The sequence below is a fragment of the Lepidochelys kempii genome, chromosome 12, assembly GCF_965140265.1.
Source record: "Lepidochelys kempii isolate rLepKem1 chromosome 12, rLepKem1.hap2, whole genome shotgun sequence".
NCBI lineage: Eukaryota > Metazoa > Chordata > Testudines > Cheloniidae > Lepidochelys > Lepidochelys kempii.
In genome coordinates this window covers 7,591,392-7,607,153 of record NC_133267.1, presented here as the reverse complement: position 1 = coordinate 7,607,153, position 15,762 = coordinate 7,591,392, and the positions used below count along the sequence as shown (strand labels likewise).

Below are 15,762 nucleotides of genomic sequence, written 5' to 3'. Positions count from 1 at the left end.
ATTTCAGTAAGCGCCATGGGTGCTCAGCGCCTTGCAGGATCAAGTCCCTGGTGGAGAATGCAGCTGCCTGGTTATTAAATGAGCCAGGACAATGCAAGCATTCTGCACTGGCTTCCTAGTGACCTTCAGGGGCAATGGAAGTGGTCCTGTCTACACAGTGGCTCTGGTCCCTGATAGCTGCCAGACTCCTTTATACCCCACTGAGGCAGTAACGGACTACTAGAAAGCTCTTGCTATCTTCCCAGAAAGCTGAACCCCAGAAGGCAGGCCATAGGGCCTTCTCAGAGGGGAACCCTTACTTGGAACTCTCCAAAGTAGAAGAAGCAGTGCAAGATACATCAGGAAGTGTCATTGCAGTTGACAAGGAATGGTAGCTGGAGTGAGGCTCAGCCTTGTTTTGTAGCTGTATCAGTTAAGCAGTTTGAAGCTTGTCTCTTTAATGTTCATAACCAAAAATGATTCGGTAGGGCAGTTTGTGCATGAGTAGATACATACATATGCGCAAAGCTAGCACCAGGAATTATACCAAGAAACACAGGTGCTACCAACCCTCACGCTTCAGGGCATAATCCAATCACCAGGTGGGGTCAGGAAAAAATTTCCCCTTCCTGGGAAAGCATTGCACAATTAAGCATATCATTGTGAGTTTGTGCCTTCCACCTAAACACATGGATTTGGGTGTTACTAATAAACTAGACTCTATGGGTCCCATTGGTCTGATCTAATCGTAGGTCTGTGTTAGTAAGCCTTTTCCAAGCTCAGGTGAACTGTGTTTTTTACTTATATGGCGTTTGTTTCTCATGAAGAGAGTGAGTGTGGTCTGAAATGCAGTCAAACCCTGGCACACGGGCTCAGTCATAGAATCATAGAATATCAGGGTTGGAAGGGACCCCAGAAGGTCATCTAGTCCAACCCCCTGCTTGAAGCAGGACCAATTCCCAGTTAAACCAGTCCTCTGTGTTTTACTGGCAATTTAGGGAGTACCAGAAGCAGCCGAATGATAACTGACTTGACTGGGATTTCCACATTTCTGCACCAAAGTTTTGCCTTAACTAGAAGTGACCTGGAGAGCAGGGCCTCTGTCTCAAGCTGTTACATCTCCACTGGCAGCACTGGAGGTTGATGGGAGAGAAATCACAGCTCTTGCTCTGTCAGGTAATCTCTTCCGGCCTGCTTACCTCCGGTGTAGGAAGTGGGGAAGAGCTCAAATGCTTGTGCATCACTGAGTCATCTTGCACCCCTTGGAATGACGTTGTCATGGAAATGTCATAAGCAAATGCACATCCGCCTTGAGGGCGTCCGACCTCTTTGCAATTGCACAGCCATTTTCACCGGGGGGGTGCGTGTGTGTGTTTGTGTGTGTTTGTGCGCACAATCTCACTCACCACAGAACTGCATGGAATCATTCCGGTGCTGGGTAGGACTCACCCTAGACCTGCATGGAATAGTTCTGGTGCTGAATATAGCGAGCAATGTCTGTAAGTCCAGAGGAGTCCTCACCAAGGACATGGGGCTAGGTTTATTTCCAATATAGCTGACTTCATGGTGTTTAAATGGAGGATGATGTTGGCCCAAGGAGTTGTCGCCTCGACAGTGCAGCTATAAAGCTCTCTCATCTTTAGAGCATAACACAATGAAGGGTGCCGTAAGCTGTGTGGCAGCTAAAAATCTTAGCTGAAAACCAAGGGAGATGTACCTGAGCTCTGCACTACTTTGCTCCCAGGGGAGAGGCAGGCTCTGTGCCGGAGTTTAGCTCTACAGCAGCCAGGGTTAAAACTGCAAGAGCAGGGGCTAGAAGAGTAAAACCCCTTCACACGCCCTTCTCCTGCCCGCACTTCCAAACTGGCTGCACCCCTGGAGTTTTGCACCTTCAGAACGAGCAGCTTTGGCCAGCTGCAGGTTTTGCACATGTAAAGCCAAGCTCTGGGGGTGCCCTTTGGATGGGCTCACTTGGAAATTTTGGCCCGAACAGTCGATAATCCGGTGATTTTAAAAGTTAAGATGGTTGGAAATGTTTGAAGCAGGTTAAAATTCAGGGGAGCCAAAGCATGGCTGGTGACCCCTTTAACTCTTAAAATGCTGGGCTCTGAGTCGAAGGGACAGGTGGTACTCGTTGAGGCAGTTTCATTAGCCAGTAGGATGAGTGTCTTGGCGGTGCATGGGAAGACCCATGACAGACATCGTTACACCTGCATCTGAGCAGGGATTGGGTGCATCCCTAGGCTGCTTAATAGTAGTGTATTTGGAGGCAAAACCCCCACTTGGGTTTGACTCAGTAACGTTGCAGGGAGCATTCTCGCTCCACAATTGTAGATGTTTCCCCAAATCTGACACACAGTCCATGTATTTCTTATCCCTTCCCCGTCTTCCCGGTGAGCTGCACTAGTTAATCTACAACCTTTCTATCAGTGGTCAGCAGGGACTGAACGGGAATTTAGATCTCACTTCCCTCTTCTGTTTTACTTCCTGCCAAATAAGCAGCACTCCTGTAGCCACAGCCCTGGGGACACACCTGTGTTGTTTTGAATAGAATTAGAACCGTTTTGTTCTTTTTCTTTTAGAAACAATGTAATGACCCAGTGGGAGTGGGGAAAGTTGACCGTAAACAGTTGAGTTGGAACCATTGCTCGCTGCTGAAGCATCAGGACCTGGCTGTTACTGGGTGACGTTCACCCCCGGGCAGAGGGTCAGCACACAGCCCGTGGACTCCTGGTGGCATCCCAGAGTTTGGGCTCCTGCCCAAGCCTGCTCATTTACATTGCAATTTTACAGCCCCATAAGCCAGAGTCAGCTGACATGGGCCAGCTGCGTCTGTTTAATTGCAGTGTAGACATACACCTCAGGCCATTGTAAGCCCTTTATTGAGAGCTGAAGTGATATTTGGCCCATTTGTTGATACTTAGGCCGTTTGTTGGCTTTCTGCTCAGAGTGATTTTGCCCTTGGTGACTAGAATGGATGGAATTTACGTAGTCCAGTCAATAGCATAGAAGGCTGAGGGAGATGTGGACTGTCTAGCACAGTGAATCGGTAATGGGCTATGGAGAAGAGCAGTGTAAATTACCAGGTTTGGTTTGTCTGGGTTTTGGCTCACGTTGCTTCTCACACCCCTTGAGCAAACTTGAATCTTGGACTCCCTGTGATGGAAGCAAAACTCATACTGAAATGGGGCAAGTTTTGTTAATAATAATCTCTAGCTCTTCTCATCAGTACAGCTCAAAGCGCTTTATACAGGAGGCCAGGATCACTGTCCCCATTTTACAAATGGGAAAACTGAGGCTTAGAGACTTGCCCAAGGTCACTCCTCAGGCCAGTGTCAGAGCTGGGACTAGAACTCAAGTATCCTGAGTCTCAGTCTAGTGCACTATCCACTTCGCCACACTGCCTCCCCAAAGCAGTTGAACACTGTGCATCGTATACTGGATCCCAGGGGCTCACAAGAGTTGGTTTCACCCAGGGGATCCCCTAATGGTTCTGCTACAGGTATCTAATATTTATCAAATGTCCACTTAACAAAGATTAAATGGCCACAGCTCTCACCTGTTTGTCTTAATGGGACAAACACAGGCAATAAGCAATACAAGAGGAAGAGAAGAGGGTGAGAGTGAGTAAAGATCACGAGAATTGTACTAAGTTTCATTGGAGACTCAGAACCAGTTGTGCCAAGGTGCATTTGGAATGCTTGGAAAACCAACCAGCTTCTAGGCAGGTGACACCTGGGAACTAGATAGTTCTTAGAAGACGGGAGATGGGTGCGGTAGAGGGTGCTAACCCATGGGTGGCTTCAGTCTCAGGGCTTTCCTCCGGGTGAGTCAGCCATTGCTAGTGGAGATGTGGGAAGGCTGGGAGCAAACGTCCAGAGGGTCAGTGAGGAAAACCATAAGGGAGGTGGCTGGGTGTGTGACCAGTGACCAGGAGGGATCTTGGCTTGAGCCTCTTCCTGATGGAAGGGTGGTTGCAGGAATGTAAGGCAACAAGGAGGAGACCAAGTCTCCTGGCGAATGATGAGGAGAGAGGTCTGAGGAGGTGAGTAAGGGGCCTACAGGGCTTCAGAGCAGCGGGTTGATGGAGGATGGATATAGCTGGATGGGATGGTGGACCATGAGGAGACACTGGCCCAAATTTTCTGAAATAGGAGCCCAAAGTTAGGTTGCAAAGTTCATGTTCAGGCACCTACGGGTGGGGTTTTCAACATGATGTAGGCGCGCAAGTCCCATTGAAAGTGAATCTCATTGAGAGTCAGTGGCGCTTATGCTCCTAAATCACTTAGGCTCTTGACTTGCCCATATCATATGGGAAAGGCATCTGCAATCTCTCAGCACTGCAATCGCCCAGACACATGGACTGGGGCTGTGTCCGTGTTAACTCTTTCCTCTCCCCCTCGAACAAGTCTTTGTGGGGGCGTGCACGGGGCTGGGAGAAGCCTGGAGTCGATAACCTACCGGCAGCGCCGCGGCTGATTTCACTCTCGGCTCTATCTCCCCAGCAATACTTCATCCTCCTGATCATCACGGACGGTGTCATCAGCGACATGGACGAGACGAGACACGCCGTGGTGCAGGCCTCCAAGCTGCCCATGTCCATCATCATCGTGGGGGTGGGCAACGCGGACTTTGCAGCCATGGAGTTCCTGGATGGGGATAACCGCGTGCTCCGGTCTTATACCGGCGAGGAAGCCATGCGGGACATTGTGCAGTTCGTGCCCTTCCGCGAGTTCCGCAGCGTAAGTGCAGGCGGCTTTGCTGTGCCCGCCAGACCCGGTCCATTTCCAGCAGGGTGTCAGTCAGCCACAGAGACCCGTCCCATGGGGGAAATGCCCCAGAACTGGCGTGCTCTGTTCATTTCCCTAGTTAAAGAAGAGGGGACAGGCTCATACGTTTCATGCTGTACAGAATTCTAGGTACGCACTCCCGGCTCAGAGTCAGAGTTCAAGCCCTCTTGCTAGACTGGGAGTCCTACCCAGTTCTCATGTGGTGCATTGCTGCAGAGGAGACGTGAACCCAGGGGACGTTACTGGCATTTTCCAGACTGCCAGCAAAACCAAAGCGCAGATAAGCGTGAGTCTGGGCAGCAAGGCTTGGCACTTGCATCTGTTTTGCAGGCCGGAGCAAAGAGAGCATAAGTGATGCTGCCCAAGCTCACGAAGCAGGTTGGTGGCAGCGGTGGGGTTATAACCTGGAATCCCTGACTCTCAGTCCTGGGCCATAACCACTGGGCAATTCTGCCTCCTCTGCATAGAAGCTTTTCAGACTCCATCGGGGCTAAGGTGAAGTTCCTGCTATGCAGCGAGCAATCCCATGCAATAGCGCTGGGAGGATAGTCCCGGTGTCCGGGCCATCATCCCGTCTCCCTGCAGAGCAGCTGCTGTTGCCCAAGGCTGTGTGAGAGCGATTAGCGAGTGCGTAATGCATGCTGCACAGTCGCTGCAGGGTAACTGCCTGACTCAACGCTCTAAGTGCTTTGGGATGCCGGGAGAAAGAGAGGCAGGATACCAAGGCACATTCTCTAGTATCAGCCCTGCTGGCTTCCATTGTAGTGGTGAGTGGGCGTGATCTAAAGCCACCGTGGCAACTGTTACCTTCTCTACCAGCACCTGGGCTTGCATGAAAACCTGGTAACCGCAGGTGGGCCTACACCCACCCTGGTAATTGTACATGGGCCTTAATACCAGTCCAGTGACCCGCCGGGGCAGCTGCTGGGCACAAGTGACGACAATAAATCATTTGGCCTGTTTGTTCTTTTTTTATACAGGCACCTAAAGAAACTTTGGCCAAAGCGGTGTTGGCAGAACTCCCCCAGCAAGTCGTTCAGTATTTCAAGCATCAAAATCTGCCTCCCCTCAGCTCGGAGCCAGTGTAGGGCTGAGAGCATCGGTGTTGTCTGCATGCTGCCGATTTCCGGAGGGTGCATGTCTCACATGCTTTTAAACCTTTGTACTCTTTTAATTTAATTCGTTTATTTTATTAAAAGCTCTCCAACCCGGAGAAGCCGCTAGATTGGCGTTGTACGTTCCTGGGCCAGGGTAACGGTCGCGGGCTGAACGGAGACCTCTCCTGCCTCCCTCCCGTCACTTTTAAGTATTGAAGGCACTTTGTATAATTTTAGTGGAATGGGATTAAAATTTTTACAGATCAGAACTTGCTTTTTTCCGAACGACAAAATGTTTAATATATTATCACCCACTCCTGTGTATAGATCACGTATCTGTGTTGTACCCATAACCCTCTCATGCTCTATGGTCATTTTTATACTGTGTACATGTTATATTTGTTATACTCAGGTTAATAAAGAAACTCAGATATTTAAAAGCCAGGCCTGGGTCTGTTGTTTGGGTCCAGTGCAGAACGGCCTCTTAGCGCCCTGTACAGCATTTAATGCTGGCTGCCTTGCTCTGTCGGGGTAATCGTGCGAATATCTTACTCCTCCTTTGGCAAGAACGTTCCCTGGTTGGGTCTCACCTTTGCTTCTATCTTAAATGGTTGACTGGGGCCCTGATTCAGCAAAGCATTGAAGCAAGCGCTTAAGTCCCTTTGACTTCAGTGGCTCTGAAGCATGTGATTAAAGCGAAGCACAAGTGTGGAAGTGTTTTGCAGAATTCAGATGGACTTAAGCAGATGCTTAATTTTAATTACGTGATTAACTTCGTGACTGGGTCTTCTGTCTGACCAAGATCGATGTTTAAGGGGGCCCCATCTTTTGTTTGTGCAGCACCTAGCACAATGGGGTCCCTGACTAGAACAATAATAGTGATAGTGTTGGAGCATCTTGTACACATTTCATGTATCAACCCTCACAACACCCCTGCAAGGTAAGACAGCAGTGTAAAGAGGGGAAACTGAGGCACATCAAGGCGAAGTGATTTGCCCCATGGTCACCCAGGGAGTCTGTGGAAGAGCCAGGAAGTTGCCCCTAGATCTTTTGAGTGTCAATCCAGTGCCTTAGCCAGATGGCCGTCCTACCTATGTCTAGCATGTAGACATTGAAGTAGAGGAAGAAAGAGGAGCCTAAATACTCTAAACAAAAGTGACCTCCGCTCTTGCCTTCTAAGGGTGCATTGTTGGCCTTGCATTATTTTTCCCTTCAGGTCTTTTGCCCCTGAGCGCAGGATGTGCGTGGCTGTGGAATGGCTTCCGGCCAGACCCAAGGATGTGTCCGACCGCTTTCAGAGCGCAGTGCAAAACCCGTCGGTTATGCAGGTCCCCCCTGAGTGACTCCAGCAGCAGAACGCCCCCTCCTCCCCTTTTCTCATGGAGCAATGCAGAATTCCTCGCCGGCAGTACCAGCAGCTGAAACCCACAACGGCTGTGCAAGGTGGCCTTTATGTAATGCCCCAGTCTCCCTGCCATGGGTATGGCAGCGACACACAGATCTGTCCTGCCAGGTGTGCGTCTTGCACTTGGTCTAGCTAGAAGTCCGACCTGGGGAAAGGGTGAGTCACTGCACGTCTCCTCGCTCCGCGGCACGCTGCTGTTTCGACAGGGACGTCTCTTCTGACTCGCGTGGCTCTGGTTCTCGTTGTGCTGTAAAACCTTGATTCCATGCAGTAACCTCGGAGCCTGTCGTTAGAGTAACTGGAGAGGCCCTGCGCCCTTCCCCCAGATCCAGGCCGCTCCATGGGGAGGCATCTGATATTAAACCAATGACTCTACGTGAGCTAGGCCGAAAGGCCTCTCAGAGGCAATAACGCCGCTGATGTTGCAACGCGAAGGGTCGCCCTGGCTTATTTGGCAGCTTTTTCACGTCTGGGGCCAAAAGTGTGTCGGTCTCCCCCAGGAGCCGTTCTTCATTCCCAGCTCAGTGATGCTGGTGGAGCAGTGGGTGGGCCTGTTGGGGGACGCTGGTAAACCTTGCTGCCTCTCAGGGAATGTCTGTACGGAAGCTTTCAGACTGCTCAGGAACTGAGCCATGAGCCAGGCCGCCCCCCAGATAAAACCGTCCCGAATGGCACAGCTTGTGGGCTGAGCGCATGCAGCTACCGTCCGCCTACCCCCTCATTGCACTCTTGGGATCTGCCCTATTGCTCTTGCTGAGTCCCTCGGGGGGGAATGGCCTTTCCTGCGCAGTGCACTGGAGAAAGCCAGGCTCTATTTTTACTCTAGCCAGGCAGTTGGCTTCGAGCGGAGTAAATCGTCACCCAGCCTGCAACAGCCGGAGATGCGCTCTTAAGACCAAAGCGTAGCGTCAGCTCAAACAAGGGAGCCCAGTGAGTGGCAGCCCTCGCTCCCTTGCAGAATCCCCTCCCAAACACGCGCCCCTCGCTTTACTGGCCCGCCAGCGCTCCCTGACTGGCGGGTTCTTTGCCCTATTGTCAGCTGCCTCGCCCCGCCCTCAGGAACCTAAGGAACTGGAGGGGTGGAGGCAGCTTCCTTTGGGCAAAGCAGCAGCCAGACCTGAGACAGGGTCTATGCAGTGCCAGGCCCGGCAGTGAAGAAGGCTGTCAGTGGCAGGGGAGACAGGCGTGCCGGGGGTCCACTTGGCTCCTTCCCTTCATGCTCTGCTTTGTTTCGTTGTGCCCAGGTTCCTGGTGCCAAGCCCTGGATTCTGCTCTGGTGAGTCTCATTCACAGTTAATTGCAGATGGTTAGCTGGCTGATGATACCAACACCTGTAGCATTTCTATCCAGCGTGTCCCTTGGCAAGAACCTTTCATTGCCTGCTCCTGTGGGGTGGCTACCGAGGTTTCCTTGTGCTAAGGAGCAGGCACTTACTGTATGCAGTTGGATAGAGAGGAAGGATGGTCCAGTGGGTAAGATGCTAGACTAGGATTTGGAAGACTTGCTCTGCCACAGACTTCCTGTGTGACCCTGGGCAAGTCACTTAGTCTCTCAGTGCCTCAGTTCCCATCTGTACAATGGGGATGATAGCACTGCCCTGCCTCACAGGGGTGTGAGGAGAAATGCATTGTAGCTGGAGAGGTGCTCAGATGGTACGGTAATGGGAGACATTAGGTGTGTTCTCCTGTGTTCCTATCTGTGTACTATGCCATGATGCTATGGGGAATGACCTGGCTTTACCATTTGGCTGTTAAATTGATTTAGCAAGGTGCAACCTTGGGACCTTCACAACTCTCTGCCCATCCCTTGCTGAAGGGGGAAGCACCTATGCGTAACTCCCTCTTTTGTACTCCCTCCTGTATTTTGTTTTCTTGGACTTCTGTGCTTATCAGGAAGTGTCTCTAAGGTGGGGGGCTTGAGCTAGATTTGTATTTATTCTGTAATCAAAGACACTTGATTGACACCACAATTTACCCTTTACTGGGGTCCAAAAGGCTAGATAGAAGGATTACCCAGATCTGCAATTCCCTTTGCAAGTGATCTTTGCAGGGCAGAAGGCCTAGTGGGTAGAACACTGGACTGGGACTGAGGAGACCTGCAAAATGGGGATATGATGCTGCCATCCTTTGTCAGGTGCTTTGAGATCTACTGACAGAAACACTGCAGAAGAGCTATGTGGTGGCAGTATTTATTTATTTATGTGTACATACCAGATGCACCTAGAGCTCCAGCTGAGATCAGGGTCCCACTGTGCTATGCTTTGTACCCACATATCCTGTCCTAGAGAACTTACAATCTAAATAGCCACTGTAACACCATTTCTGCTCCATGTTTTCCTTGAAGATGATGCCTTGGAAGAGCGATCTGGTGTGCTGGGTCACACTATCTGACTCTTTCTATGCCATGGAAACAACCATGCCAGTCCTATCATATTTTATACGTTATCTAAACTCTCTGACTGCTTTCCCAGTAAATACCTTGCATGCCAGAGCATGCAGTTACTCCCATGGCCACTTCTCCTGTAGTGACTAAGGCCCCATTCCTCAAAGGTATTTAGGCTCCTTATTTCCATTGATGTCAATGGAAATTCAAAATGTAACTACCTTTGCGGGATCTGGCCTAGGGAGCTTACTTCATGAGGCCTTTCATCCGTGAATACAATGCTAGATCTCCCCCGCTGCAGCCCCTGAATTAGTAAGTGGCTGGTGCGTTGTGGCTGGTTACGGAAATCCTGTGGCGGTCTGCCGTTTTCTTTTGTGTTTCAACAAGTCCTCCACGTTCAGCTCTGCTCTGAACGGCGACGGTGTCGAAAGGCTGCTGTCGTAGGCAACAGATCTGCTTCTTGTGCCTATTCAGTCACAGCTGCTGCTTTCTGTGCATAAAATCGGGGGTTTGCTGCTTTTTTACGTCTCTCCGCCCTGCAGAGCCAACACAGCCGCTGCGGCGTGAGCTGGACTCTGCCTTCTTGTGCCTCAGCAGAACTGTTTAAGTTCCAATCAGTTGTACTGTACTTCCCTACTGAAGGGGGTGGGGTGGGGAGGTCACTCAGGTGTAAATGAAGACCTAATGTGGCCTGCAAAGACTTGATTGCTGCTGCTCATGCACAGGAAGGAAGGAGTCCAGCTTGATTCTGGGATCCCAAGTCAAGCCGTCAGTTTGCCAGTTGGGGGGGGAACGCCCTTTGTAACTTGTGAATGCATCTTGGTGCTGAAATCATTGACCCGCATTGAAGAGGCAACCGCTCACGGGGCCACCTACAAGCGGGTGTCCCTTGTAGAGCTGCACACTTGAACTCCTCTAGGTTCCAAGGATGGCTAGACAGGCTCCTCCCAAGAGTCTGGACTTGGCTTCAGCCAGAGAGCTCTTCACTCCTCCCCATGCTAGGAGCCCCTACTGTACCCCTGAAACCTAGCCCAAAGTCACAACCTGCAGCCAGTGGAATTATGGGGCTGAACTGGGCCCCTACAGGGTTATTTTTGTTCTGGCTTTGGAAGCTGTGACCGGGGTCCTAGTGGGGGCCAGCTGTGGTACTCAATTAGGTTGAATTGCAAAGAATGGGGCAGACAATCCCCCCAAAAGCTGGTGGATATTCCAATACTTAGATTTACCAAGCCAGCATAAACCAGCTTCTTTATTACCTCACTGGTTACTCAGAAGTCCGAACAACACAGTTCTCTTAAAGTGATCCAGCCTCAGGCCTCCATCCAGGTACCCACTCAAATATGATGATTTCTGAAAATCTTATTTTATCATATAAAAGAAAAGGGTCTACCAATGCCCAAGGATCGGATGCATCACCTCCCAGGTTAACGAATGTTTCAGATCTTACCCAAATGCACGCTACAGCCAATTCTTATTAACTAAACTAGAAGACAAGAGAGCGAGTATGATTAAAAGATCAATATGCAGACAGGCATGATTTCAATCCATTGAGGTTCAGAGTCATAACCGAGATGGTGAGCTTTGTAGTTGCAAAGAGTTCCTTTAGAATTCAGTTAATAGGTTATAGTCCAATGTCCATATCTCATATTCAGGGCGTACCAGCATAACTGGGACCTCAGTCTTGCAACTCCAACTTCCCTGATGAAGCTTACTCAGACCTGAAATGACAGAATCAGGACCCACGGATCTTTTATACAGTTTTCTAGCATCCACTTGACCACACAGTCCTGGTTAAACAATAGGCTTTTGATATAAACTTCTGCTTTCTAAACACCACCAGTAATTAGTTACACAAATTAACATAGGGCAATTTACCCATTAGGCAGTCTATTACAAACTTCAAAGAGACATACAAACAATGACATTATTTTACCCTAACCAATTTATTTGAGCATAAGCTTTCGTGAGCTACAGCATCCGATGAAGTGAGCTGTAGCTCACGAAAGCTTATGCTCAAATAAATTGGTTAGTCTCTAAGGTGCCGCAAGTCCTCCTGTTCTTTTTGCAAATACAGACTAACACGGCTGTTACTCTGAAACCTGTCATTATTTTACCCAAGAGTCATCGAAAATGTTAATATTCCCTTTTGATCTCTGAATCAATAGTTAGACAGGAACTGTCTGTTTACAAAAAGAAAAGGAGGACTTGTGGCACCTTAGAGACGAACCAATTTATTTGAGCATGAGCTTTCATGACGAAAGCTCATGCTCAAATCAATTGGTTCGTCTCTCAGGTGCCGCAAGTCCTCCTTTTCTTTTTGCGAATACAGACTAACACGGCTGCTCCTCTGGAACCTGTCTGTTTACAGGTAGCATCTAATCTAATCGAGATACCCGCAATCAGTATTACTTCTAATACAGGTTTGCATTTCAAAGTTCTAGCCTATTTAGCACGAATGGCCCTCATTACCATTCACATACCTTGTCACATGACTTCAAAGGTGGGTTTTGGGTCATTCAGCCTGCAGGCTGGTTAACCCTTTCTGGCCATGTGTCACAGATCCCTTTTATTTCCTTTCTCCAGTTAGTCTGTGCACATGACTCCTTCCTGCATGTGCTACTGAGGGTCCCCAAGGCAAATGACACCCACCCACCCAGACACACTCCTCCTCCCTGCCTGGGATCCTGAAGTGGTGGTGTCATATGGATGGGGAGAATAAGGAGACTAGGCGTGGGTGGGTGAGATTCTGTGGCCTGCATTGTGCAGGAGGTCAGACTAGATGATCATAATGGTCCCTTCTGACCTTAATATCTATGAGTCTAGAGGACCCCACTGTTCAGACCATGCTGCCTTATTGAATAAGGCAGATGAATGAAGCATTGGTCCCTTCAGCTTGGATAAGGAAGTGGGAGATGGCTGCAGGCTAATTTAGAACACATGCCCAGACAGACTCTTTTGCTGCCCATGGGAGTGAAGATGTGGAGTGCCGTCCCCCTCTCCTGGGCTTCTCTCTGATGAGTAACAAGAAATGGGTGGGATTCTGGCCTTAGATCTGTGTCAGGTGCAGAGCAGGGAGAAGAGAGGACATTACTGCCAGCTCTCAAAGTTTACCCAAGTCCCTTTCAAAAGGACACAGGCAACCAGATTCATCATCTCTTCTGCACTCCCCCGATCAGCTGCGGGGGTCACCACACTGCACCCCCCCCCCGTTTCCTCTAGCAAAGACCTTGGGGTTGCCTAATGACTGTGTGTGTTTGTCCTGTGATGATGTACACATTCTTATACACTTGATAAGAATGTGTTTATCACATGGGCAAATTATGATGGGGCCTTCCTTAAACGACTCATTTTTTAGCTTTTAAGTTCCTGGTTGTTTGTTTTTCCCCTGAATGGTGCAGTCTATGCTGTCACGTAGTAACCTTAACATTTTGATTAGCGAGGACACGCCTATTATGAGATGGTTTTATTGCATCTGCAGGGAACTTAAATGTGAAGATATGGCTCGTTATACATCACAATAAGGGTAGCAAAGGCCCTGAGTCAGCAAAGCACTTAAGGTTTGGGCCGTGCACCCAGCAGGATCTGGCTCTAAAGCCAGCTTAACCAGACCAGAGATGAGAGACCACTCCCCGTGTCTGGGTGAGCCTCAGGTAGCCCAGACCCACTTCCCCTCGATGTTGGCATAGCATGGAAATGGGGGCATGACCAAAGAAAAGGGGGTTTAGCTGGGCTGTCGCTAGGCCACATATGTGTTGCCTGACATAAATTCGAGCCATTTTCAGAGCTCCTGCAGTGCTGGGGAATTGGCCTGTATTGAGCAGCATTAACTAAGTGCTAAGGTGAGCTGTGATACCCTCCCGCTCCAGCTAGCTTGTGCTCTGCACAGTGTAGCAACTCCTCAGGATCAGGCCCATAATGGGTTTAACTGTGTAGGGGGATTTCACTTTCTATGTGCTTTTTGGAGCATCAACCCCACTTCTTTCCCCCAGCCATTAGCCAGTTGGCTTTAGGAATCATCCTGTTCATTTAGATTTTAAAAACAAAAAACCTGAATGCACTTCTCTAGTGATGTCTGACAAGGTTTAATCAATTTCACAGATTAACTCTTAAATTACTTTGCATGCATGTGTTTGAAGCATTGCACTTGCTTCTCAGTTATGCTTTGGCAAGGACTGTGGCTAAACTAAGCCTGCCTCACAGTGGGAAGAGCGTTTGGGGTTTCCTTGTCTTTGTGGTTTTTTAGCTATTATAAACTTCTAAGTGATGAAAGATCTGTGCCAGTTGGGAAAAATTGGGCATCTAGCTAATTAGAACCACGTTCTCCAAGAGTTTGCGTGAGCTGTTGATCAGTAAAATGATCTCTTCAGCGCTAATTACTGCTTTGTTCGGTCACTAACTAGATTAACAACTTTTAAAGATAAAATGTAAAACCTGAATTATATTATGAGAACCATTGACAAGCAATCCTCATATCAAACTCTATTAGGCTTGATTTCTTTTCTCCTTAGGCTAAACTGTAGTGGAAGCTTCCTGTGTCTCCTTGCTGCCCGCAGGAGTAAATACAGTAACAAGCTGGAATGACCATTATTTCTAGCTTGCCTAGTCATCTCTCAACTTGACTGGCGTACTAGCCTTGTTGCCAGCATTTCAGCTGCTTCTTTGGAATGCTGCCATTTTAATGCAAAACTGCTGCTCTTCTCTGCGCATCATGGGCTACTTCGTGCAATCTATTGGCTATTACTTGAGGTAAAAGTCAGAATTGATTTTTAAATGCAGCTCTTAGTTAAGTGCAGGACTTGGTCTAGCTACATAATCCTTGTATGTTATATTGGTCTTTGCAAAAGATGGATCTTAATGAACCATTCAACTCTTACCCTCCAAACTTTGGAAGAAGGGTGGGAAAGAGGTTTCCAAATAGCTCTAAATCTTGTAAATGGCTATTTTTTACAATAGATTGAAACAACTCAAAAGTACCGCCACCCAGACTTTGGGGTGTTCAACTTCCAGGCTGGAATCTACAGCTCAGAATCTCAGTTGGTTCTTACAAAGGAAATTATACACATGTTGGCTGCATGCCTCTACTCTGGAAAGGTGTCTTCACTTCTCAAGTCTTAAAATGAACACGGACAAATATTTTTAATTTTACTATTGCAGAGTCTTTTGATAGATTAGTCATATGCTCTGTAAAGTTATGGCAATGAGAAATTGGCATTTAAAAATAAATGCAGCAACTCGATTACTGAACTGCTACCATGATGTCAAACTTCTCCTGCAGAAGCCTTGAACCCAAGGCAATGCATGTCTATTTCCGTTCTTTCTGCTCCACCCTGAAGAGCCACCACTCACTGTCAGATTAGCCAGCTGATTTTCTGCATGTTCTGATTTACTTCCCCCCACCCATACTGTTCCTCCAGCAAATCACTGGGTGCGCTTGGAATACACTGCTTTGAAGCACAGGAAGGTAAACAGACAGCTTTCCCCTTAGGAGTAAATAACCTTCCCCTCTAGGAAAGCACCGACACCAGTTCTTCTGAAGATTATCCCCCTCAGAGGCTCTAGCAAGCGTTTCACATAATGAAGGGAGCAGACTATTTTGTCAACTCCCAGTTGTGGGTGGAGCGTCACCAATCAAAAAGCAAGCCCAGCACATTTGAGGTTAGGCCCAACAAATCTGCCTGTAGGGCTGATGTAAAGCGATGTGCACAGTTCTGGCTAACTGTGCAGAAATAGATGGATCACTGGCACCTGCAGCCTCATTATTGCATGCATAATTCATTATGCTTTAAAAAGAGTCAGGTCTCTCATGCAACTTCTGTCCCTTAGTAGCTGAGCACTCAGGAACCAGTAACTAAGTGCTATGCAGGGACGTCCACTTAGAGCCCGTGGCGTGCAAGGTCTTGAGTTGATGCAACATAAGCACGTCAGCCAAAGACAATGCCTGAGGAAACATGGCAGATAGCTGGACCTAGAACAATGGGCACTTCTACAGGTTAGGGGGATGTTGAATCCATGTAACCCAAGAGCCACACCCATGAAACGTGAATGGAGTCAAGGGACCTGTTCGGTTCCCTAGGCATTGCTGTCGGAGATGGTGGGGGTAGAGAGGCAG

General features: G+C 48.7%; 1 protein-coding gene across 12 annotated transcripts in view; it reads left to right on the top strand.

Annotated features, from left to right (window-relative positions):
- Positions 1 to 15,762, top strand: part of CPNE2 (copine 2) — a 201,962-nt gene that overhangs the window by 146,061 nt on the left and 40,139 nt on the right. For 5 of the 12 annotated variants that reach the window (XM_073307443.1, XM_073307440.1, XM_073307433.1 and 2 more), the window contains 2 exons: positions 4,485 to 4,721; positions 5,750 to 6,306. The exons of 6 other annotated variants lie outside the window; for them this stretch is intronic. In XM_073307443.1, coding sequence (XP_073163544.1) covers positions 4,485 to 4,721; positions 5,750 to 5,857 — 345 coding nt within the window. In that variant the 3' untranslated portion in view covers positions 5,858 to 6,306. Of the gene's footprint in view, positions 1 to 4,484; positions 4,722 to 5,749; positions 6,307 to 15,762 lie in introns of those variants that run through there. One more of the 12 variants, XM_073307441.1, reaches the window with a different exon arrangement.